At 52.3% G+C, this 22,925-nt stretch overlaps 1 protein-coding gene across 5 annotated transcripts in view; it reads right to left on the reverse strand.

The window, feature by feature from the left end:
* The window catches only part of DNM3 (dynamin 3), a 272,517-nt gene that overhangs the window by 18,481 nt on the left and 231,111 nt on the right, over positions 1–22,925 (reverse strand). For 4 of the 5 annotated variants that reach the window (XM_055121454.1, XM_055121453.1, XM_055121451.1 and 1 more), the window contains 2 exons: positions 12,323–12,549; positions 11,253–11,489 (listed from right to left, as the gene is read on the reverse strand). In XM_055121454.1, the coding sequence (XP_054977429.1) occupies positions 11,253–11,489; positions 12,323–12,549 (464 nt within the window). Of the gene's footprint in view, positions 1–1,931; positions 5,927–11,252; positions 11,490–12,322; positions 12,550–22,925 lie in introns of those variants that run through there. The other variant, XM_055121452.1, reaches the window with a different exon arrangement.

Genomic DNA, 22,925 nt, shown 5'->3' on the forward strand with positions numbered 1-22,925 from the left:
GGGGGTCCAAGCATGCATACCGCCCCCTCCCACCAAGAGGTATAAGTATTGTAACTGCTGTGAATAAACTCTCCTCCTTCTGGCTCTGCGTCTCTTCGTTCGGTTGCGTCCCCTCCTTAGCCCCACGAAGGGTCCTCCCTGTGGGACAGGATGATGCCCGCAGGGGGGACCCCACATCTTGTCCTGTGTTTTCATTTCTGTCGAGTTGGCAGAAACTACCTCCCAGTGAAGACAGTCACTGGTGGAAGGTCGGATCCCTTTGTCCCGTGTTTCCATTTCTGTCGAGCTGGCAGAAACTACCTCCCAGTGAAGACAGTCACTGGTGGAAGGTTGGATCCCTTTGTCCTGTGTTTTCATTTCTGTCGAGTTGGCAGAAACAGCCTACCAGTGAAGCAGCCACTGGTGGAAGGCTTGAACCCCTTTGTCCTGTGTTTTCATTTCTGTCGAGTTGGCAGAAACAGCCTACCAGTGACCCTTTCTTTTCTCTTCTTGCTTTATGGCCTGCTTATCCTCTGTTTCCAAGGCTCCCTCAGTCTGTGGGGATGAGGCCACCCCCATGCACGGAACTGACTCCTCAAATTCTACTACTATAGACTCTGACCATCCTGCTTTCCTACCTGAGCCCTCCCAAGCGGAGGCACCTCCAAGACTTTAAAAAGAAAAACGGCAGTTGGCGACTGCTACAGGATCTACGAGCAGTAAATAAAACCATAGTCATTTTTGGGGCGCTTCAACCTGGACTGCCGTCCCCAGCAGCCATTCCTTCAGAAATGTATAAGACAGTACTTGATTTAAAAGACTGCTTTTTCTCAATTCCCTTGCATCCTGATGATCACCCCCGCTTTGCCTTTAGTTTGCTAGCTTCTAATTAGAAAGAGCCCAATGTACATTGGAGCAACCCCATTGTCAGGGGGATAAGATCAAAGATAATGTGGACGTCCATAAGGCAGGTTCAGGAATTTCAGTGTGAATGTGGTGAGTGGGTGCGCACCCTCGTGAAAGAAGGACCGGTCCGAGCGAGTGCAGGAGTGTGCTTTGTGCGTGTGCCTTTAGTGTGTGTGTAATTGTCTCATTGTCTTTCTCTTAGTTCTGCTTATTATTATCAGCAGAGAAGGCAGGAAAATGCAAGATCATGTGGTTAAGTGTTTAATAATATCAGGAAATAAAAGTATATCACTAAGGTAGCCTATCCCCAAATCTGATAAGAAGTCACTAGTTCCCTGCCTCAGAACTAGTCTTGACCAAGAAAGAAAAATGCTAGCATCTAACCACCTTAGGTTTCAACAATTTTGAAAAGGTTTTACCGGCTTATATCAACAAAAGCGCTTTCTTGACCCATTTTTAACAAGCAGGAAACGGGCTGGTCAGGCAGAGAAACGGGGAGCAATGTTCCCAATCGGCCAACAGGGCTTAACTTTGCCCTGGGGACTTGTTCCTTCCTTTCTCAGTCTATCAGTTTTTTCCTTGCCGTTTCTGAAGGGCCAGATCGATAGATCAACTGCAGATGTGTGCACATGTACGTGTGGTGTTTTTAGTGAACTTATTGTCTGTCTGTTTGTTTGTCTGTCTGTCTCTCTATGTGGAACACTTGAGTGCTGGAGCCAGAGTGAAAATCAGTGGTAAAAATTAGGCCTGGGGAAAACAGGATCATCTCAAGAGATCAGAGTGATATGCAGTTCAGCAATTTAAAGGATCTATGTGATTCTGGGGCCGGAGCGATAGCACAGCGGGTAGGGCGTTTGCCTTGCACGCGGCCGACCTGGGTTCGATCCCCGGCATCCCATATGGTCCCCCCAGCACCGCCAGGAGTAATTCCTGAGTGCAAAGCCAGGAGTAACCCCTGAGCATCGCTGGGTGTGACCCAAAAAAGCAAAAAAAAAAAAAAAAAAAAAAAAAGGATCTATGTGATTTTGGAACCTGTTAGATCAGGTTTAAACAAAGATTTCTAATTAGAATGTGGCGCCTACAACGAAATTGAAATTTTTAGTGAAATTAGAATTCACTAATAGTGAAATTTTTAGTGAAATAAGAATTCAGAGAGTGCAAGGCTTTATCTTATAAGCCTCAGCCAATTTTAATGAGGAATTTAGCTGTTTTTCAAGCAACAGAGGTACAGAAACCCTCAAAATAAACAAAGTTTACTTGTGTTTCCATAAACATTTGACAGTCCAAATGCTTTTCTTTCTATGCTATTATCAAAGTTTGGTTAAAAAAAAATATATATATATATAAATACCCAAAGGGCTTTTTCTGTGTTTGAAAGCATATTTGTATTGTGGAATTGATAAAGTTAGAAAGCTTGTGATTTGAACTAACTAAGGTACGAGAACTATTGAACTCAAGCCAAAGAAGATTTACTCATGTTTCATAAAAATTGATGGTTTAAAGGTCTTATGCTGTTGTGTAAATGTACATATGCATCTATATTGGATTATTAGAATGTGAGCTGAAATAGTTGTGGTTAAAAACAGGTTTGAAGAGTAATGGTTTAGTTAAAATATGTTTTTCTAGAGTTATAAAATTGGTTGCAAAATTTATTCTACAAGTGTTTTATTTGATCTGAGACTCGGTAACTAAAATTTCTATTGATACTTAGCAAAGAATTATAATAGATTAATCTCAGGTGTCAGCCTGATAGTCTAAAGCCATAGTATTGGGCCTTGGTTAAAGTTTGAGATGTGGGAACTTTTACTGACTATTGTTAAGTCAGTCTGTCCAGTACGTGAAAATGCATGTTATTATTCTGATAACTTTATTCATTGCAAAGCTTTGTCACCAGGTATCATACCTATCTTGGATCATCAGAGACCTTTGTACAGAAGTATGAGATCCTTAATGTTTTATGGTAGTCTATGGGTGTTTTAATCTTTATATTTGTGTTTTCCTAGAACTCTAAAGTTTTTTGAATATCTATAGAACTGACAATGCTTTTAAAATGGTATGGCAGAGTAGTTTTGTCATGTTAAATGAGATGATTGATAACTAGTGTCCAAATTTGGGAAATCATGTTGTACTGAGTTCAGTAAAATAAGAGTTTAAATTTGTGGGACGACTATAAGGAATATAGATGTATGTGTTAAGTCAGAAAGATAATGGATGCAGATATCATCAGTTGGAAAAAGGAAAGGATCCTGTTAAAGTGAAGTTGATTTTGAAATGGGTTGAAGGAAAGTTACAGGACAGAATGAATATAAAAGAATGTGTAGAAGGTTTGAGGTTGTGTTTGAAGGAAGGAAAGTGATCACTGTTCTAAGAAACTCTTTAAATCACATGCAGAAATTGTTCTAGTATGTTTTTTGGTAGGATCTATGGAAAAGATATTGGATAGATTGTCTGGACTCCTGTTACAGTGCTCTTAGATAATTGAATTCTTCAAAAGTTGTGGAAATCAAGGGTTTTTCAAATGGGATTAAATGAATTAGACATGTTTAACTGTACACTGGACTCCCAGTACAGTGCTCTTATTAATGGGAAGTCAAGGTTTTCAACATGGGATTGAATGGGTTAAATATGATGTTAAATTGTACACTTTCTCTACAGATTTTAGATTCTTTGGCTAGGAACTACAACAAATGGGTGTGTTGCATCTCACTGTGAGTAAAGTGAAATGTTTTTCTCTTCTTTGTACCTTTGGTATGTTTTTGATGCTTCGTGGCACTATGTTGGTTTGCATAAATCCAGACAAAAGTCTTTCCTCTCTGTAATAGGGTCTACCCCTCATGCAGACAGGAAAATCAATTATGGGACCCCACAGGTGTCAGTCTGTGTTTGGATTCAGAGGGGGAAAACAACAACAACAACAACAAAATACGTTGGCTGGTGATAGTGAGAGGACTCTGGTGTAGGGCAGGCGGTTTTTGCAAACCCTCGGCAATGAAGCCGGACTCCAGACAAAAGCCACACTCGCACCCTTCTCAGACCCCTTCGGGGAGACCCCTTTTGGGCGGGAGAGGCGCAGGGACACCAGGTGGCTACGTGGAAACTCCACGGAGCTACATTTCCCTTCTGGTCTTTCCCAATCACTGAGAAGTTGACGGGAAGTGTCCCATGGCTCTTGTGAATTTTCTATTTGGGGAAACTTTATTTATTTATTTATTTATTTATTTATTTATTTATTGCTTTTTGGGTCACACATGGCTATGCACAGGGGTTACTCCTGGCTCTGCACTCAGAAACCACCCCTGGCGGTGCTCAGGGGACCCTATGGGATGCTGGGAATCGAACCTGGGTTGGCCTCGTGCAAAGCAAACGCCCTACCCGCTGTGCTATCACTCCAGCCCCTGCTTGGGGAAACTTTAGCCATGAAAGGGCTGCGGCTCTCAGGGGGTCATTTCAAGACACACCATTGTAAGGGCGAGACTCATGCCATGACAGGCGGCAGAAATGAGAAAAATCAGGTGGGCCTCAGGTTTAGTCCCTGGAACTGAAACATATTCAGATTCCCAGCAATAAAACAATGCAGAATCAGCCCACCTGAGACCCCCTAGGAAAGCTCCTGGCCCAGCAAGTGGGTTCAATGAATCCATTCTCACGATGCCCCCAAAATTGCTTTTTGTTAACTCTAAAAGAACGAGAAGTCTCTGTAATCATAAAATTGGTACTGTTACTGGAAACTATTGTTTAGCTGTTGCCTGACCACTGTTACCCTAGACACTCATCAAAGCACCTTTGTTTGGTAACTAAGATTTTTCCGGAACAATAAGGCATGGACTGTTTCTGTCATCAAACCCTATATAAACTGCTCGCTGCCTGAAGTCGGGGGTCAAGGGACCACTCTGTGGGTGAGAGAGTTGACCCCAGTAGACTGGAATAAAACTCCTATTGCTTTTGCATTATTGCATTCATTAAAAAACATATAATTTTGCATTATGTGTTTCTGTCCATCTCGCCGCTTGGGAACCCAGAATCCTGAGCTCAATACATCCAATTTGGACCGTCTTGCAAGAACCCCCCTGACCTCAGGGGGGGGGGGTGGGGGTGGTGCAAGGTATAGCTGGGTGGTGAGCTCGTGGTCTAAAGGCCGTGTGGGCGCCCATGGGCGCATTTTGCTCCTTCCTTTCCTCGAGTTAACGGCCACGGGAGCAAGCAGGGCCTGGGGTGCGAGCAGGCTGCTGACCGCCCTGCGTGCCTCTTTCGTGGACCTGCGTGGCAGTGCCCTGGCCAGCTCTTCCGAGGGGTCAGGAAAGCACCAGAGCTGGGCTCAGGGCTCAGTTTACCCCTCGGCTTTCCCTGGCACGGTCAAAGCGCAGCCAGCCAGAGCCCCTGGAGAGAATGAATGGCTCTGGGCTGTGGGGTCCACCCCAGCCTGGCAGAAAGCTTGCCTGGAGATCTGAAAGGAGGCTGACCCCGGGGCTATGGGGACAGTCTGACCGGGATCACTGGAGAGGGCACCCAGCAAATTGGCGTCTCCTACCGAAAGCTGCACAGGGGCCGGCACCTATTTTCCCTCGTGTACACGAAGCGTCAGGGTAACTCACGTCACCCCTGCAACAAGCAGGGAAGTCTGTGGGGGGTTAGGGACAGGCGCAATGACCAGCAATGACCCTCTGGAGAGGGTCAGGAAGGCGTCGCCAAGTCACTTCCGTTCCGACCCCTGCTGACTTCGCTTGAGGTCCAGGGCTTGAGAAGAAAAAGTGACGCCCATGGTCAGACCACCGTGGGGTGGCTGATTCCTCCGTTCCATCAAGGGGGACGAGGATGGGGCAAGCTGGCGGTCGAGTCAGACACATCCTTGGTCCGTCCGCAGGGCCGCTGGCAGCAGCTGAGCCCAGGCCCGTTGCAGAGGAGGGGCTGCCGGGCACATGTGAGTCAGGAGTCTCCAGAGCCTGAGTCTCGGGTGGGGGGGCCATGACCCAGGCTAGTCCCAGGGCTGCTTTAGTGACCCGTTAGCCCCGAGCCCACTGGCTCCTCCTTCACGGTACTGAACCTTGACATTAGGGATGCAAAGACAGACTCGTAAGAAACGGGCCGTGGTGGGGCTGGAGCGATAGCACAGCGGGGAGGGCGTTGGCCTTGCACGCGGCTGACCCGCGTTCGATCCCTGGCATCCCATAGGGTCCCCCGAGCACCGCCAGGAGTGATTCCTGAGTGCAGAGCCAGGAGGAACTCCTGTGCATTGCTGGGTGGGACCCAAAAAGAAAAAAAAAAAGGGGGCCCTCCAGTACGCTCAGGGAAGGGAGGGTGTGTCCTGATGGGACCCCCGGGAAGGCACCCTGGGTCGTTGTCTGGGGGCATGGTTTCCCTACGGCATTTCTGTGGGTCATGTTGAAGGCCGCATCCTTTCCTCTGCTGTAGCTCTGATGCTTCTGAGGTGCCTCCCCCCTGCCTCCACCCCAGCCTTGGGGACAAGGGGTGTCTCCGAAGAAGAACCAGCACTTTCCAGCTCCCTCCCCTCCCTGTCCTTTTTATTTTTATTTTTATTTTATTTTATTTTATTTTTTGCTTTTTGGGTCACACCTGGCGATGCACAGGGGTTACTCCTGGCTCTGCACTCAGGAATTACCCCTGGCTGTGCTCAGGGGACCATATGGGATGCTGGGATTCGAACCCGGGTCGGTGGCGTGCAAGGCAAACGCCCTATCCGCTGTGCTATCGCTCCAGCCCCCAGTCCTTTTTATTTTTAATTCTTTGGGTCACACCTGGCGATACACTCAGGAATTACTCCTGGCAGTGCTCGGGGGACCCTATGGGATGCTGGGAATCGAACCGGGGTCGGCCACGTGCAAGGCCAACACCCTCCCCGCTGTGCTGTCGCTCCAGCCCCCTCCCTGTCTTGTTTTCTAAGCGAAGGTCGGAAGGCCGAGCTGTCTGAAATCAGTGAAGCCAGCATTCCCTTGGAGAGAGATCCCCTTCCCTCCCCTCTCCCCCCTGCCAAACTTTGACCGTTGCAACATCGCTTCGTCCCAGAAAAGTGGGTGGGAGGTGGGGAAGACGAATGGGGGAGACGATCACGGATCACGGAGCCTGTGGCTGCCAGGAAAATCTCGCTCGGATCCAGTTCAAGTCGTCCTCAGTGTCAAAGGCAGTGACTCCCAGAGAACTGATTTTAAGATGCTGGAACCAAAAATAGCCACGCCAGGCCTGACGCTGGGGGTAGGCGCGGGGGAGACTCTGCCCACTGGGGAACAGGGCCTGGGGGTGGGGGGGGGGGTGGTGTCTGCTGAGGATCAGGTGGCCGCAGGAGGGGCCGATGGCCAGGATTTCCAGGGAAGGGGGGGAGGGGATGGAGTGGGGCGGGGAGGGGATGGAACTTCCAAATATCCTGGCCACAGGAGATGTCCCCCGAGTCACAGATCGAAGATGCGCGCACGCCCAGTCCCCTAAGGACAGAGGCCCCAGCCGTGGCATCTCTGGGACAGACCCACCGCCAGGGCAGGCCCGTGGCATAAGCAACATCTGGCGAGGCACTGGGTGGCCTTGGGCGCTGTCTGGGCCCTCTGGGAGGTTCCGATTTCAGGAGAAAGTGGAGCAAGTGGACTCAGGAGAGCCCAGAAATTTGGGGGGTGTGCGTGCGTGTGTGGTGGGGGTCTTCTCAGAAGCTGCTTCTCAGAAGGGCTGTCCTGACAGGCGATGGGGCCTGGCATTATTTTAATGGAGAAAAGGCCAGGAGACAGGAGGGAAGGAAACAGAACGAGGGTTTCCACAGCGCCTTCCTCCCTCTCTGCCGGCTCGCTTCCCTTCCCTTCCTGGCCTCCTGTCTTTCTTCCTCTTTCTCCCTCCCTTTCTTCCTTTCGCCCTTTATTTTTCTCCCTTTCTCTTCCTTCCTTCTTTTTGGGTCACACCTGGCGATGCTCAGGGGACCATATGGGATGCTGGAAATCAAACCCAGGTCTGCCGCATGCAAGGCAAACACCCTACTCGCTGTGCTATCGCTCCAGCCCCCTTCCTTCCTTTCCCTCCTTCCTTCTTTCCTACCTTCCCTTCTTTCTTCCTTCCTTCCCTTCTTCTTCCCTTCTTTCTTTCTTTCTTTCTTTCTTTCTTTCTTTCTTTCTTTCTTTCTTTCTTTCTTTCTTTCTTTCTTTCTTTCTTTCTTTCTTTCTTTCTTTCTTTCTTTCTCCCTTTCTCTTTCTTTCTTTCTCTTTCTTTCTTTCTTCCTTCCTTCCTTCCTTCCTTCCTTCCTTCCTTCCTTCCTTCCTTCCTTCCTTCCTTTCTTTCTTTCTTTCTTTCTTTCTTTCTTTCTTTTCTTTCTCCCTCCCTTTCTTTCTCCCTCCCTCCCTCCCTTTCTTTCTTTCTTTCTTTCTTTCTTTCTTTCTTTCTTTCTTTCTTTCTTTCTTTCTTTCTTTCTTTCTTTCTTTCTTTCTTTCTTTCTTTCTTTCTTTCTTTCTTTCTTTTCTTTCTCCCTCCCTTTCTTTCTCCCTCCCTCCCTCCCTTTCTTTCTTTCTTTCTTTCTTTCTTTCTTTCTTTCTTTCTTTCTTTCTTCCTTCCTTCCTTCCTTCCTTCCTTCCTTCCTTCCTTCCTTCCTTTCTTTCTTTCTTTCTTTCTTTCTTTCTTTCTTTTTCTTTCTTTCTCTCTTCCTTTCATTTTTGAAATCTTAAACCCCATTTCTGGCTTGCATTTGGTAGGATTCCTGTTCTGGCTTTTATTAAAACCAGATTTTATGTGGTCAGAATTCTCCCTCTAAACAGGCACTTTAAGCAGGCATAAGGCTCCTGACCACGGTCCTCTCTCTCTCTCTCTCTTCTCCTCTCTCTCTCTCTCTCTCTCTCTCCCTCCCCCTCTCTCAGGTGACCCCCCCCCCCACCACAGGGCCTCAGGGAGCAGCCTCCCAGAGCACTGAGCTGGCCCGAAACTTGAAGGCTCAGCACAAAACCGCCAAACTTCCCTCTTTCCCTCTGAACTCTTGTTTCTGTTTTCCATTTGAGACTCTTGGCCAGGCCGGCCAGAGCAAGTCAAGTCTGGCTTGAACTTGAGAATGTTCTAGAAGTTTTGAAAAACACCACTGCTCTCTCATATATTCTCTTCCCCCTGACCCCTGGCAAGCACCTAGCGACTCCCCTTCTCAGTCCCGAGTTCGCTGAATCCTGCCCCGTATGGGAGGCTCAGGCTGGGGAACATCCAGGATGACCCTGTCCTCCCCCCAAAAACAAACAGGTCAGCGCCCCGAAGTGCCTTTCCCTCCCCGAGGGCACTGGCGACCCCCACGCTTAGAAGCCCGAAGACACAGCAGCCGTGCAAGCAGGCAACACACGCGTCTCACGCCAGGACAGGACCCGACACCCCTTCCCGAATGCTCCGGCTCTTTCTGACAGCAAAACAGACAAAGTGCCCGGCGCCAGGGGTCAGGGTGGGCTGCCCACTCCCACCCCTCCAGGCACCTGAGGTCCTGACACCACCCTTGGGTGCTGGCTGCAGTGAACTCCATGTAAACGTGTGTGCGCGCGTGTGTGTGTGCGCGCGTGCGTGCGTGTGTGTTTACAGGGGAGACAGTGCAGAGTGGGGTGGCCCAGTTCTGTAGCAGGAAGGGAAGACGTCTGTCTTCCTCTCTGTCCTTCTGTCCTCTGCACCCCGCAGCCAGTGCCTGGACACTTTTCTGTTGTCGCCACTGGCCAGGGGGCAGAGGGAGGCGGGTGCCCCAGGGCGCAGAGGGTCCCTGGGGGGCAGCCTGGGTCAGACACCCAGCCCCACTCCCCTACACAGGGGACAAGCCCCATCTCGGGGAGGGGCGGGGTGAGCCCCTCATAGGACGATGGCACCTCCTATAAACTGGAGCTCAGTTCTGGAGAAATGGGAATCCAAGCTGTGTGGTACACACGGATACCCTCTCTCCATCTCTCCCTCTCGCCCTCTTTCTCTCCCTTTCTCTCTCTCTCTCTCTCCCTCTTTCCCTTTCTCCCTCTTTCTTTCTCTCTTGTGCATGCACACACGTGGCATGCATGTACCCATAAACACACACACTCGCACGCATGCACACTCATGAGTGTGCATGCGCAGCCCCACACATACATACACATGCGTACACACATGTGCGCAGATATGCACTTGCACATACTCACACTCACTCACTCACACAGAGATTTGAAAGCGTCCATCTCTCCCTTTGATGTGGACTTTGAAGAGTACCAAGCACCACGGTGCTTTCCGGGGAGTGAACGCCCTGAGTCCTTAGCCCGCTGGGGTCTGGGCGACCACCTTTGGGGCTGGTCCCGCCCAATGAGTGAGGCACCTTGCTGCAGACAGTGTGCTGGTAACGGGACCCCAACCACATCCCTCTTTAAAAGCCTTGTCAGGCTCCCTGTCCTCTGACACCTCACGCCTGAACACGGCCACCAGGGGGTGGGGGCAAAGTCCTTCCCCTGTCTGCAGCCCACCAGGAAAGGTTTTTTTTTCTTTGTGCAATGTCCAGTGACTCAATCCCATGAATCAGCTGAATGAAAGACTCATTTTGCTGTAAACTGGCCAGCACTGGGCCTTCCCCAAGCCCCCGATTTAGAGGTGGACCCCCCAACCCACGTCCTTCGACTCTCAACATTTCAGATTCTGAGACGATTTATTCCGACTAACTGAAGTGGCAGTGGTCAGAATAGGGACAGACCTTAAGCTGCCTTTATTTAGGGACTGGCTTGTCCCTCGGCTAGGCGGTCCTGTGACTCCAGGAACCTGAGCTTCTGCCTCCTGGAGTCCCTTACAAGCGTGGCAGGCTGCCCGGCTGCATTTTATTTTATTTTGCTTTTTGGGTCACACCCGGCGACACACAGGGGCTACTCCTGGTTCTATACTCAGGAATCACTCCTGGCGGTGCTCAGGGGACCATATGGGATGCTGGGATTCGAACCCGGGTTGGCCGCATGCAAGGCAAACGCCCTACCCGCTGTGCTATCGCTCCAGCCCCCTGGCTACATTTTAATGGACCTTGGTGAGGGCTAATGAGACAGGGCTTCGGGGGCCGGTTCAGAGGGCAGGTAGATATTCTCCTTGGGGTCCCCAGAAGCGGCCACTGGGCTAGCCACTTCTCCCTCACGGCCTACACACAGCTGCCCCGGGGTCACTCTTTGGCGCCGTTATTCTGTTTGTGCCCATATCAAAGACTCGGAAATGACTCCCCGGCCCGCCGCCCCCTGGGGGAAACCGCACCGCAAACATGGATGAGACCATCTTTGCAATGCTCTGTTGGAGGCTTTGTCTGTCATGCAGTGAGAAGAGAACCAAAGAGCATCCCCCCTTGCCCCCAAACACACAAAACAAAACAACCCCAAACACTGCCTCCCACCCCCCGCCCGCCCCGCTCCCCTTTCTGTTCTCTGCACGACACTTACCTGGGGACGCTGGGAGGGGCCCGCGTGGGTCGAGACGGGACTTGTGGAGGGGCCCCGAGCGAGTCGCTGCTGTTGGGGAAGGGGGGCAGGGGGCCCGGGCGGAATGGAACGGGGGGCGCCCCCGAGTGGGGGCCGGGAGAGGGGATGGCCGGAGCGGGCCCGCGGCTGGAGGCTGGCCGGGGGATAGGGGTGTTCAGTGCCGGCTTCCTTTGGTTGGTGGGGCTTGGAGGGGGTGACCTGGGGAAAGAGAGACCGAGCTTTGCACTTCCTGCGTCCGTCCGGAGTGGCCTCTAGATGTCAACGCAGGGGCTGGGGCGATAGCACAGTGGGGAGGGCGTTGGCCTTGCACGCGGCCGACCCCGGTTCGATTCCCAGCATCCCATAGGGTTCCCCAAGCACCGCCAGGAGTAATTCCTGAGTGCAGAGCCAGGAGTAACCCCTGTGCATTGCCGGGTGTGACCCAAAAAGCAAATAAATTTTTTAAAAAATAGGTGTCAATGCGTCCCGGGTCTCTGCTGGAGGGATGGGGGTGCAGGGGAGACAGCTACAGGGGGAAGGAACTTTCCCTTACCCACCAGCCTTCTGGGGAAACCAATGGAGAAGGTTCTGGAGCCACTTTAATATAACGGGGCCCACATCCGGTGGTGCTCACAAGGACCATCACAGGGACGGAACCGGGGATGGGATTGGGGATCGAACCAGAAGCCTTGGCATGTGTGAAGCATCTGCCCTACCACTCAAGATGCCCTGCCACCCCCCACCTCTGCACCCGCTCCCATCCCCCCCGTCCTTCCTTTTAAACTTTTTTCTATGGGAGATCCCTTCTTGCTGCATGATCCCACCACATCCCATCCCAAGAACACCCCATTCCATAACTTCCTCTTCCAGAAGATTCCTACCGTAGTCTTCCCATGACTGGGTAAACGCCCCCCCTCCACCAGCACCCCCTTTCAGGCTCATTGTTACCATGCCCAGTGGCGATCCTTTTCACGGGCTGTAGAGTATTCCACTCGGGGTAGGGGGGCTATCGTGTGCTTGTGTTTGAAGGGTGCTGGGAACTGGCTCCCTACCTGCGGGAGTGCTGGATCCAGGAGTCATCCACGGGTGGCGGCGCGGGCGTGAAGGTGGTGGCGGTGTTGATGTCGCCGACGATGCCCAGGGCCTCCTTGAGGGCCTGGTACATGCGCAGCATCTCGTCACGCCGCTGGGCCTGCTCGGCCGACTCCTCCATCAGCGTGTTCTGGTCCTCCGAGGAGTAGAGCTGCGCCAGGAGCTCGGAGTTGATGAACTCTTTCACCTGCCAGGCCGCGGGACCACGGGGCAGTGAGCCTCCGCGCCCAAGGTCCCGCTTTCCACGCCCGCGTTCTTCCCCCAGCCCCAGGTCCAGGGACCAGCTTCCGGGGTCCCCGGGCTGCTGGCTCCCCTAAGAGTCATTCCTGCTAGTTCCTCTCCCTCCCACGGCGTCTTCCCCAACCCTGTGGAATGATGGTGAAGCCCTTGCACATCACTGTCATCTTTTTTGTTTTGTTTTGTTTTCTTTTTGGATCACACCCAGAGATGCACAGGGGTTACTCCTGGCTTATGCACTCAGAAATTACTCCTGGTGGTGCTCAGGGGACCCTATGGGATGCTGGGAATCGAACCCGGGTTGGCCGCGTGCAAGGCAAACACCCTACCCGCTGTGCTATTGCTCCAGCCCCAACAATCACTCATCTTGAAGGAGGAATTTATTTTTTTCATTTCGTATGAGTGAATCACCGTGAGATACAGTTACAGACTTACAAACTTTCGTGCTTGCATTTCAGTCATACAATGGTCGAGTGTCCATCCCTCCACCAGTGCCCATTCTCCACCACCAATGGTCCCAGCATCCTTTCCGCTACCCCCAGCCCGTCCCTTCCACCCCACCCCGCCTCTGTGGCAGGGCATTCCCTTTTGCTCTCTCTTTCTCTCCTTTTTGGTGGTATGGTTTGCAGTAGAGGTGTTACATGGCCATCACGTTTGGTCTATAGTCTACTTTCAGCCCACATCTCCCATCCCGAATGGCCTTTCGAAGGAGGAATTTGTACCAACGACTGACTAGGAAACACAGAACCACACTTATGACAATCAAAAAAAAAATTCAGGCTTGGGTCACCTGCCTGAGGTCACACAGGACTGAGTTCAAGCGCAAATCTGGTGTTTCGTGGGTCTCTCCGTTCCTCAAATGAGCATAGCACACTTTGGGCCTTTATTATTATTATTATTATCATTATTATTATTTTGCTTTTTGGGTCACACCCGGCGATGCACAGGGGTGACTCCTGGCTCTGCACTCAGGAATCACCCCTGGCGGTGCTCAGGGGACCCTATGGGATGCTGGGAATCGAACCCGGGTAGGCCGCGTGCAAGGCAAACGCCCTACCTGCTATGCTATTGCTCCAGCCCCCACACTTTGGGCCTTTGTTGATTGATTGGTTGATTGATTGCTTTTTTGGGTCACACCCGGCGATGCTCGGGGGCTTCCTCCTGGCTCTGCACTCAGGAATCACTCCTGATGGTGCTCAGGGGACCCTATGAGATGCCAGGGTTTGAACCTGGGTTGGCTGCATGTAAGGCAAATGCTTTCCCTGCTGTACTATCACTCTGGCCCCCACTTTGGTCTTTAGAAGATGGTTTCCCCAGCAGTGTCTCCATTTCACACGGGTAAACTAAGCATCCCAGTGAACCCGGGACCAGAAGAAGTAACTGACTCGGCTTTGGTTCATCTTCTTTTTCCTGTTAAGCGAGAGAGCTCAGAGCCAGAGGCCCATTCAGACTAACGACCGTGGCCGTAAAACATGTGACTTGGGGGGCGGGGGGCCGGAAGACACACGGCTTCACCCCACCCTGCAGCTGAGCTTATACATCGTTTCCCAGAGGTGAAATCCAAACTGCTCTCGGCCTATGAGTTGGGAAACCCAGAGTGATGCACACGTGGGGGTCAGCTAAGAGACAAGGCATTCGGGGGTCGGGAGGGGGTGGTATGGCAGGGCATGGGCCGCAGCTGCTGGAAGGGAACGTGGGCCAGATCACCTGGGCCCAGATGGGACCACCTCGCGTGCCAAGGGAACGCGTTTAAACTGGATCCACTTGGCGAGGGGGAGGCTTGTTAGCGAGGGAGTGGAACAGGACGAGAACACTGGGAGGAATTCCTCGGGCTGTGGCTGAAAGGGTCTGCAGGGGTGATGGCAGGAGACTCTGACAGATGACTGCAGGTGGCTGATGAGACGAAGGCTGGTTTCGAGAGTGGCGGGCAGGCGAGAGGAGGTGGAAATGGTGTCACGGAGGACTGGGTGTGTTTTTTTTTTTTTTTGGCTTTTTGGGTCACACCCAGTGATGCTCAGGGCTTGCTACTGATTCTGCACTCAGGAATTACTCCTGGCAGTGCCCGGGGGACTATATGGGATGCTGGGGATCGAACCTGAGTTGGCTGCGTGCAAGGCAAATGCCCTCCCTGCTGTACTATTGCTCCAGCCCCTGGGTGTGATCTATCTACCTACCTACCTACCTATCTATCTATCTATCTATCTATCTATCTATCTATCTATCTATCTATCTATCTATCTATCTAATCTATCTATCATCACTGTCATCCCATTGTTTGTTGATTTACTCGAGTGGGCACCAGTAATGTCTCTGTTACACTCAATCTTGAGATATTAGCAGCCTCTCCTTACTCGTCTTTTCCAATGATTAGAGGCTCTTTCAGGGTCAGGGGAAAGAGACCTGTCGTTACTGTTTTTGGCATATCAAATATGCCACGGGGAGCTTGCCAGGCTCTGCCGTGCGGGCAGGATACTCTCAGTAGCTTGCCGGGCTCTCCGAGAAGTATGTATATATCTTTCACTGTATTTGGGATATGAATACGCCATGGGGAACTTGCAAGGCTCTCCCAGCGGGCAATAGACTCTTGGTAGCTTGTCAGGTTCTCCAAGAGGGAGAACAAGGCTACTAGATGCTTCTGGGAGCTTGGTCTTATAGTCTCTGGATGTTGGTCATTGGTGGGATTACACAGCGCTGCGGGCAGTTTGTGGGTGTGGCTGCCAAGCTACTGGAAAATGGGGGGTCTGGGTGGAGAAGACCCAGTCCCAATCCGAGCAGGCTTAGAGATACATATGTGTGTGTGGGCATATATATATATATATATATACACATATATTATTAGTTTTTTATGAAAGAGCGACCTGGAGATTATTTATGGGACAGAAGATTTCAGAACTTCACTGGAATGCACAGCTTCATGGACCGCTGCTTGAACGGTGATATTTCAATCTACAGGCTTTCCAGGAATGTCACCGTCCCTAACACAAGAAATAATCGTTGTCTGGGCTGGAGCAATAGCACAGCGGGTAGGGCGTTTGCCTTGCACGCGGTTGACCCGGGTTCGATTCCCAGCATCCTAAATGGTCCCCTGAGCACTGCCAGGAGTAATTCCTGAGTGCATGAGCCAGGAGTAACCCCTGTGCATCGCCAGGTGTGACCCAAAAAGAAAAAGAAAAAGAAAGAATTGTTGTCATCCAAAACTACATTGGGGCTTCCGTATTCTGGCAGGAGAGCTCGGCCTCCAACTTTGACGCCGGGTGGATCTCTCCATCCTCCCCTTTAGAGTCCGAACCATCGGCAGCGGCCGTAGCTTGCAACGCCTTTCCTTGAGATTCCTCAGGAAGCGTAACGCCTCCTTCAGCTGCACCTTTCAACTGACACGCGGGCCAAGAATGGGAGAAATGTTCTAAATGCCTGTCCAGCTCTGCCACCGACTGCCACCTCCTGGACCTCACACATGCGCCGCCGAACGGAGGGACCCGTGGGGGCAATTTTGATATGAAGGGCCAGGATGGAGAAGAGGCACATTCCCACCCCGCAGAAAGTGGGGGTCTGCCGAGCGGTGGAGCAGAACATCCAAAGTCAAGAAGGAGAGCTAGGGGCTGGAGCAACAGCAAGGAGGGCGTTAGCCTTGCACGTGGCCAACCTAGGTTCAATTCCCAGCAATCCATATGGTCCCCCGAGCACTGCCAGGAGTAATTCCTGAGTGCAGAGCCAGGAGTAACCCCTAAGCATCGCCGGGTGTGACCCAAAAAGCAAAAATAAATAAATAAATAAATAAAAGAAGGAGAGCTAGAGGAAAGACAGGGAGAGGACGCCCCCTTCCTTGCAGTTAACGCCCCTTGAAACATGCTCTCAGGCAATCCCCTGTGAGCGATGAGCACTGTCCCGTCTTCCCGGGCGGGGCTCAGGGGGCACTCGATGAGGCAAGGCAGCTCGGACCCAGAGGCAGAGCTCTGTCCTGGCGACGGCCATCGGCCGGGCTGAGGGCGCTCGAAGCTTCCTGGAGCATCACTTCGAAAGAATCAGTTAAACCGCATTTCCAAGAAGCCCCTTACAAGAACAGATTCAAAGCAGATCTGAGCTAAGAAGCAACTGTCAAACAAACCACGGGAGAAAACGAAACAAAAATCCCCAAATCGAAAATCGAAGGGGCCTCTCTCAGTCAATCAGCTCGGGCGCCTCAAAACCCCGCACCCCGGAACTTGCAGCCAGCCCGAAGAGGGAGACATGTTCTGGCGCCTGTGGGGATTCCTGGGGTGGGGGGTGTGAGAGATGAGTCCACAGAGGCCAGCAAGGACAGACGCGGAGACCCTGCACCAGGGGCGCGGTCGTCTGCACAGTCGCAGTGATGAAATGAAAGAGGGAACCTTTGTTTTACACGATGCTTACCGGTGAGTGGACAAAAAGGTTCTCATTTCGGGGGCTGGAGCAATAGCATAGTGGGGAGGGCTTTTGCCTTGAATGTGGCCGACCCGGGTTCGATTCCCAGCATCCTATAGGGTCCCCTGAACACCGCCAGGAGTAATTTCTGAGTGCATGAGCCAGGAGTCACCCATGTGCATCGCCGGGTGTGACCCCAAAAGAAAAAAAAAAGTTCTCATTTTGGCAGAACAGGGGTACGGGTGGGGGGGATGACGGGATGCTGGTGTGAGTGCAAAGGGAGAACGGAGAGAAAAACACCCCCTCACCGCCCCCCACTCCCCGAAACACACAGCCCTCCAGCTGAGTTCTGGTCAGCATTGCACTATGGGAACTGGAGACATAGCGCAGTGCCTTGCACGTGGCTGACCAGGTTTTTACTCCTGCCGTGTGTCTCTGGTCCCCTCACACACGGCAGGAGTAACCCCTGAGCATCCTCGGGCTGTGGCCCCCAAACCAACAACAACAACAACAACAACAACAACAATCCCAGCTGAACTCCATTTCATTCTGCGCGGAAACCTGAGCAAGCCTTTCTTCCCCCCGTGCCAGCCTTGTAGGTGGAGTTGGGAGCAAAGGTCGGTGGGCACCTTGGGGGGCATTTCCAGACACGCTGGGGGCTTTCTGAGTTGACTGTGTATCGAGAGCACAGATGCTCGAGTCAAGGATTATTGGTGACCCTGACGGGCCAGGAGGCTTTGGTTGGATGGCGTTTTGAAAGCGTCTCCCAGAAGGCTTTCACGGAGCGCGCGCGGGACCTGAAATAATATTTATGCTTTTCATTATAGCACCTCCAAGCCCCTCCAGCTCGCGCTGGTCTGCACAGCCCTTCTCGCACCCCGGCTCATTCCAGCTCCCACTTCGACTCCGCGGGCTCCATAAACAGACTTGGCCGGCCTGCGTCCTTCTGCGGAGCGGAAAGGAATGCAAGGTCATTAAAACTCCTTCCACATGCTCCGCTCTCCCTGGCTTTAACCCTTCCCTGGCCGCCTCGCCCTCTTTCTGGATCTCAGGCCGTCTTTGTCTTTGTGACCGAGTCTGTGGCATGGCCCCTGTGCGCGGAGCCGCGCCTGGAGTTGGCGCGTCCCCGGTGGCTGGCCCCGGAGTGTCGGGGGTGGGGATGAGTCTGTGGGCCGGGATGTGGCAACTGCCACGTTCCTGGAGAAGTTTCCAGCTGCTTGGTTTGGGAGAGGGGCTGGACCAGCGCCTGGGGGATGCTCCGGCTCCCCACAGTTCTCTCCACAGAGTCTCTCTCCCTTTCCCGGGGGGTATTTAGCTCCTTCTTGAAAGAGGGATGCTCTTCCACTCACGCAGGACAAGCAAGGACCCCCCGGATTACGACCCCAAGCTGGAGAGTGTGCAGAGTTAGTCTCCGGCGTCAGAAATGAATCCAAGCGTTCTCCCTGACGACACGGTGTCAGGGGTCCCCTCCCCATGCCCGTCAGGACCCGTTTCTTTTTTATTCTTTTTCTTTTTTTGCTTTTGGGTCCCACCCGGTGATGCTCAGGGGCTACTCCTGGCTCTGCACTCAGGGATCACTCCTGGCGGTGCTTGGGGGACCCTATGGGATGCCGGGGATCAAACCCAGGTTGGCTGCGTGCAAGACAAACGCCCTCCCCGCTGTGCTATCGCTCTGCCCCCAGGACTCATTTCTTGAGCAGGACTCTGAGTTCATTCTTGACACAAGTGCGTGCTCTGGCACTTCTCTCGGGCTCTTGTCATCTCCCATAGCGATCGTGTAGGGCCACCCTCCCCTTCACACGCACATCAGTCACAGAAAGTTCGGCAAGCAATGCACATGTCACCAACGAAAGACCCGAGACAAGAGTGAAGGTGGCACTGGGGACGGGGTGGGGGTCCCCGCCACAGCTCACACGCCCAGTGTGAAATGTCTCTGGGTCCCGACAAAACCGCGGGGAGCGGCAGAGTCTGCAACCCTATCCCGAAAGCCTTTCCAGCACATTCCAGTGAAATGTGCTGCGGGAAGGACCTGCCACGCATCCCCAAGTGGGAACAGGCATTTGGAGAAGGTGGACCTGGCTTCTGGGGTATCCAACACGTTCTGCACTACCTCAACCGGCATGAGTCACTTTAATTAATCACTGGGGAACAAGGGGCACCTTGTGGGTGGCTGTCCTGGGGTGCTGTCCACCCTTGGCCATGCTTTTAGAATTAGGCTGGAACCGCTCCCCGGAGGCACCTAGAAAAAAGTCTGCAGAGAAGTCCCCCACCTCCCCGCCAAAGCAGCCTGCCTGGAGGGTCCCCTGCCCCCGCCCTCCCGTGTGCGTGAACTCTGGGTTCCCGAGCCAGACTCTGCGCCTCTGACCGTGGCCCCGTCCGGGGCGGCCGCCTGCCTGTCGTAAACTTGGAGTTTCTTTGTGCCGCTGGTACCTGGAATGTGTAAGCGACGGAGCAGCTGCCGCTGGTCAATAGACAAAGGCTTACAGTGTGTCTGAGTCCCGGCCCACGGGCGCCTTTCGACTCCTTAAGCAGTTCCATATGGAGCGGTGCGTGGCGGGCAGCAAAAAAAAACGCCAACTCCGAGGGGCCGCTGGGCTGTGTGCACCTCGGGCTGCAGCCGTCCCGACCACCGGGCACAGCGGCTCTGCCCATCAGCAGAAGCCCCCAAAATCGAAGCCCCCTCCCCCAGGCCCCCTTTGAACGTTTTAACTGGTTTGGGAGGAACAACGCGATTTCCCATCCCAAAGCGTTGGGGAAAGCGGCAGGGTGAAGGGGGTGGAATTCAGAGGGAGCTCTCTGACTCGAGGGTAGGTTGTCCCGCTGTCGGAGTGAAAAAGCCGCACATCAGCACGACATGGGGCTGAGTTGTCTGCTGTGTCGCAGGCCCCCATACTTCTGGACACTTCGGGAATGCTTGAGACGGCTTGAGATGGCTTCCCCTGCCGCGACCATCAGATGGCTTAAAAATATAAGCCTGGTTTTAGAAGGCCAGTAGATGGGTTTTTACATACACAGTAAGAACAGAAGAGGCTGGAGCAAGAGCACAGCGGGGAGGGCATTGGCCTTGCTGTGAACATGGCTGACCCGGGTTCGATTCCCAGCATCCCATAGGATTCCCTGAGCACCACCACGGGTAATTCCTGAGTGCAGAGCCAGGAGTAACCCCTGTGCATCGCCGGGTGTGACCCAAAAAGAGAAAGAAAAAAAAGAAAAAGAAAAGAAAACAAAAACCAGAAAACTACAGTTGCCGGTATTGCAGTTTAAAAAAACAAACACAAAAGAGGTTATTTAAAAGAATATTTTTGGCAGTGAGGTAATAGAGGGCGCAAGGCATCTGCTTCGCGTGTGGCCTGTCCTGGTTCAATAATCCGGCGCTGCCAATGGTCCCCTGAGCACCGTCAGGTGAGGCCCCAGCCCCTGCCAAATAAAATAAAACAACCCTCGAAGCAGAGCAGTCATCCAAACAGGTAGAAAAAAACCCTTTCCTGGATGTGACCGGTTACAAGTCCGACCGAGGTGATTAATCTCCCGCCTTCCCTGCCGCCTGTGCTTTCTCCACACTCGAGCCCCCCCTGGCTTCTGGGCTTGACCTTGGACATCAGGTTTCAATTGCAGTGCCCGGGCCGAACCTGTGAGGTCCCACTCCAGACAGCTAGCAGGCTCTGTCTCCCAGGGCCGTGCCTCACTGGGGCCCGACGCTTCATCGCGGCGCTGTGTACACTCTAGTCTGTATTTTTCTTGAGAAGGTGAAAGCCAGGCCAATTTGCAACAGGTCTTCTGCCTTCCCCCCTTTGAATTAACTGTACCAGTCCACACCGCTCAGAGGCTCCTCCAGGAAGTACTGCTTCGTGGGCTGCTGATTTACCGCTGGCCCTGCGTGCGGGGTGAGGCAGCAGTCTGAAGGAGGAGGCGCTCCCAGGACGCCCAGGAAAGTTGTGAAAAGATAAATGAAAACAGAACAAGAGAGCGAAAATGTTCTTGGATGATCTAGTTCTACCGAGTGCGTTCTGAACTGCATCTCTAAGTGATGTCTAAGTCGAGTGCATTCTGAACTGCATCTCTAAGTGATGTCTAAGTCGAGTGCATTCTGAACTGCATCTCTAAGTGATGTCTAAGTCGGGTGCATTCTGAACTGCATCTCTAAGTGGTGTCTAAGTCGAGTGCATTCTGAACTGCATCTCTATAGTGGTGTCTAAGTCGAGTGCATTCTGAACTGCATCTCTAAGTGATGTCTAAGTCTCTCACCTCCCCTGGAAACGTTCTCACGAGGAAGCGCCGGCAGCCCCGGGCCAAGCAACCTGCAAGTGGTTTGCGTAAGACCGAGAGGGCAGTGTGAAAGACACGCAGGGTTTGCCGGGAGGGAGGGCCTCGGAGCCCGCAGGTCCTGCTGTCTGGCCTGACTCTGCGGCGTCTCACTTTTGCTTCCACTTCCCCGCCCAGTGCTCCTGGTCACACAGCGGCCACTGGCCCGGCCCCAAACTCCCGATCTGGCGCTTACCCACTGTGGCTATAACATCCTCACATCCTACCACCCTTTGGGGAGTCCAGAAGACAGCTATGAAAACAAGACGGACTTGGAGACAGACGGTTCCCACAGGCTCCGGGGCCTTCCCCCAAGGCCTGGAGAACAAAGTAGAAAATCAGTTTGGAAAGGAAACTGGGGACAAAGGCTACTTTAGCTCTTGGACAGGCAGCCACGGTGGTCGCCTGAAACTGTATTTTCGTGGCATGTCCATATATCCCATCATTTGGAGCAACGGCCTAGGCCAGGCCCAGGTTCTGTAATTTTTTTTAAACAAAGCTATTTATTTATTTATTTATTTATTTATTTATTTATTTATTTATTTATTGCTTGCTTGCTTTTGGGTCACACCCAGCGATGCACAGAGGTTACTCCTGACTCATGCACTTAGGAATTATTCCTGGCGGTGCTTGGGGGACCCTCTGGGGTGCTGGAAATCGATCCCGGGTTGACTGTGTGCAAGGCAAACGCCCTCCCTGCTGTGCTATTGCTTCAGCCCCTGTCATTGGTCTTTAAGGCACGGAGGTGACAAGCTCTGAGGACAGAAGTGAGCCTAGCAGAACCAGATTTAACTCAGCACACCGGAGAACTTAGAACCTTTTTTCTTTTTTAAAGCTGGGATACCAACAGTTTTCTAACAGGGTTAGAAGTTTGTGTGTTTTCAGACTGCAGCGTTATCATGCCACACCCCCCATCAAAGTGCTAATTTCCCTCCAGCACCTTCTGAAGGGCCCTTCCCTGGCCGGCCCTCTTCCCTCCAATGCTGCGGGCAGAATCTAAGGGTTTGTTTTCATTGGACACGGTCCGTTCCCTCACTTTGTTTCTTTACATGCCACATATGCGTGAGATCAGCTGGTATGTCTTTCTCCTTCTGCCTTCTTTCACTTAACCCCCACCGGCTCCATCCATGTTGGTCGAGAGAGGCAAAGATCTCATCTTTTCTTACAGCTGAGTTGTATTCCATAGAAACTGACCTCTTTGCTTTTTAAATCCACTCATCTGTCATGACACTGCAACGGACACAGGTATGTCAATCTATTTTCTACCTAACGTTTTGTGTCCTTTTGGGAGAGATGCCGAGGAGTTTCATCAGATGGTAGTGCTGTTTTCCGTGTTTGGACCCAGACAATAGACCCACCAACAGTGAAGGAGGGTAGGGAGATCCCTTTTTCTCCACACCCCACCCGGACTTCTGCTCATATAAATTTCTGATATAGGCCGTTCTCACTGGCATGAAACATCTCATTTGATGTTTTGAGTTGCATTTCCCGATAGTCATTGATGAACACTTTTCATCTGCCTGCTGCCCATCTGTATGTCTTCTTTGGGGAAGTGTCTGTCTGCTCTTCTCCCTGTTCCTTTTTCTTTTTTTCTTTTTTAATGGATTGTTTCTGCTATTCAGTTTATGAGGGGGCGGGAGCGGT

Source organism: Sorex araneus, chromosome X (assembly GCF_027595985.1).
Source record: "Sorex araneus isolate mSorAra2 chromosome X, mSorAra2.pri, whole genome shotgun sequence".
Classification (NCBI taxonomy): domain Eukaryota; kingdom Metazoa; phylum Chordata; class Mammalia; order Eulipotyphla; family Soricidae; genus Sorex; species Sorex araneus.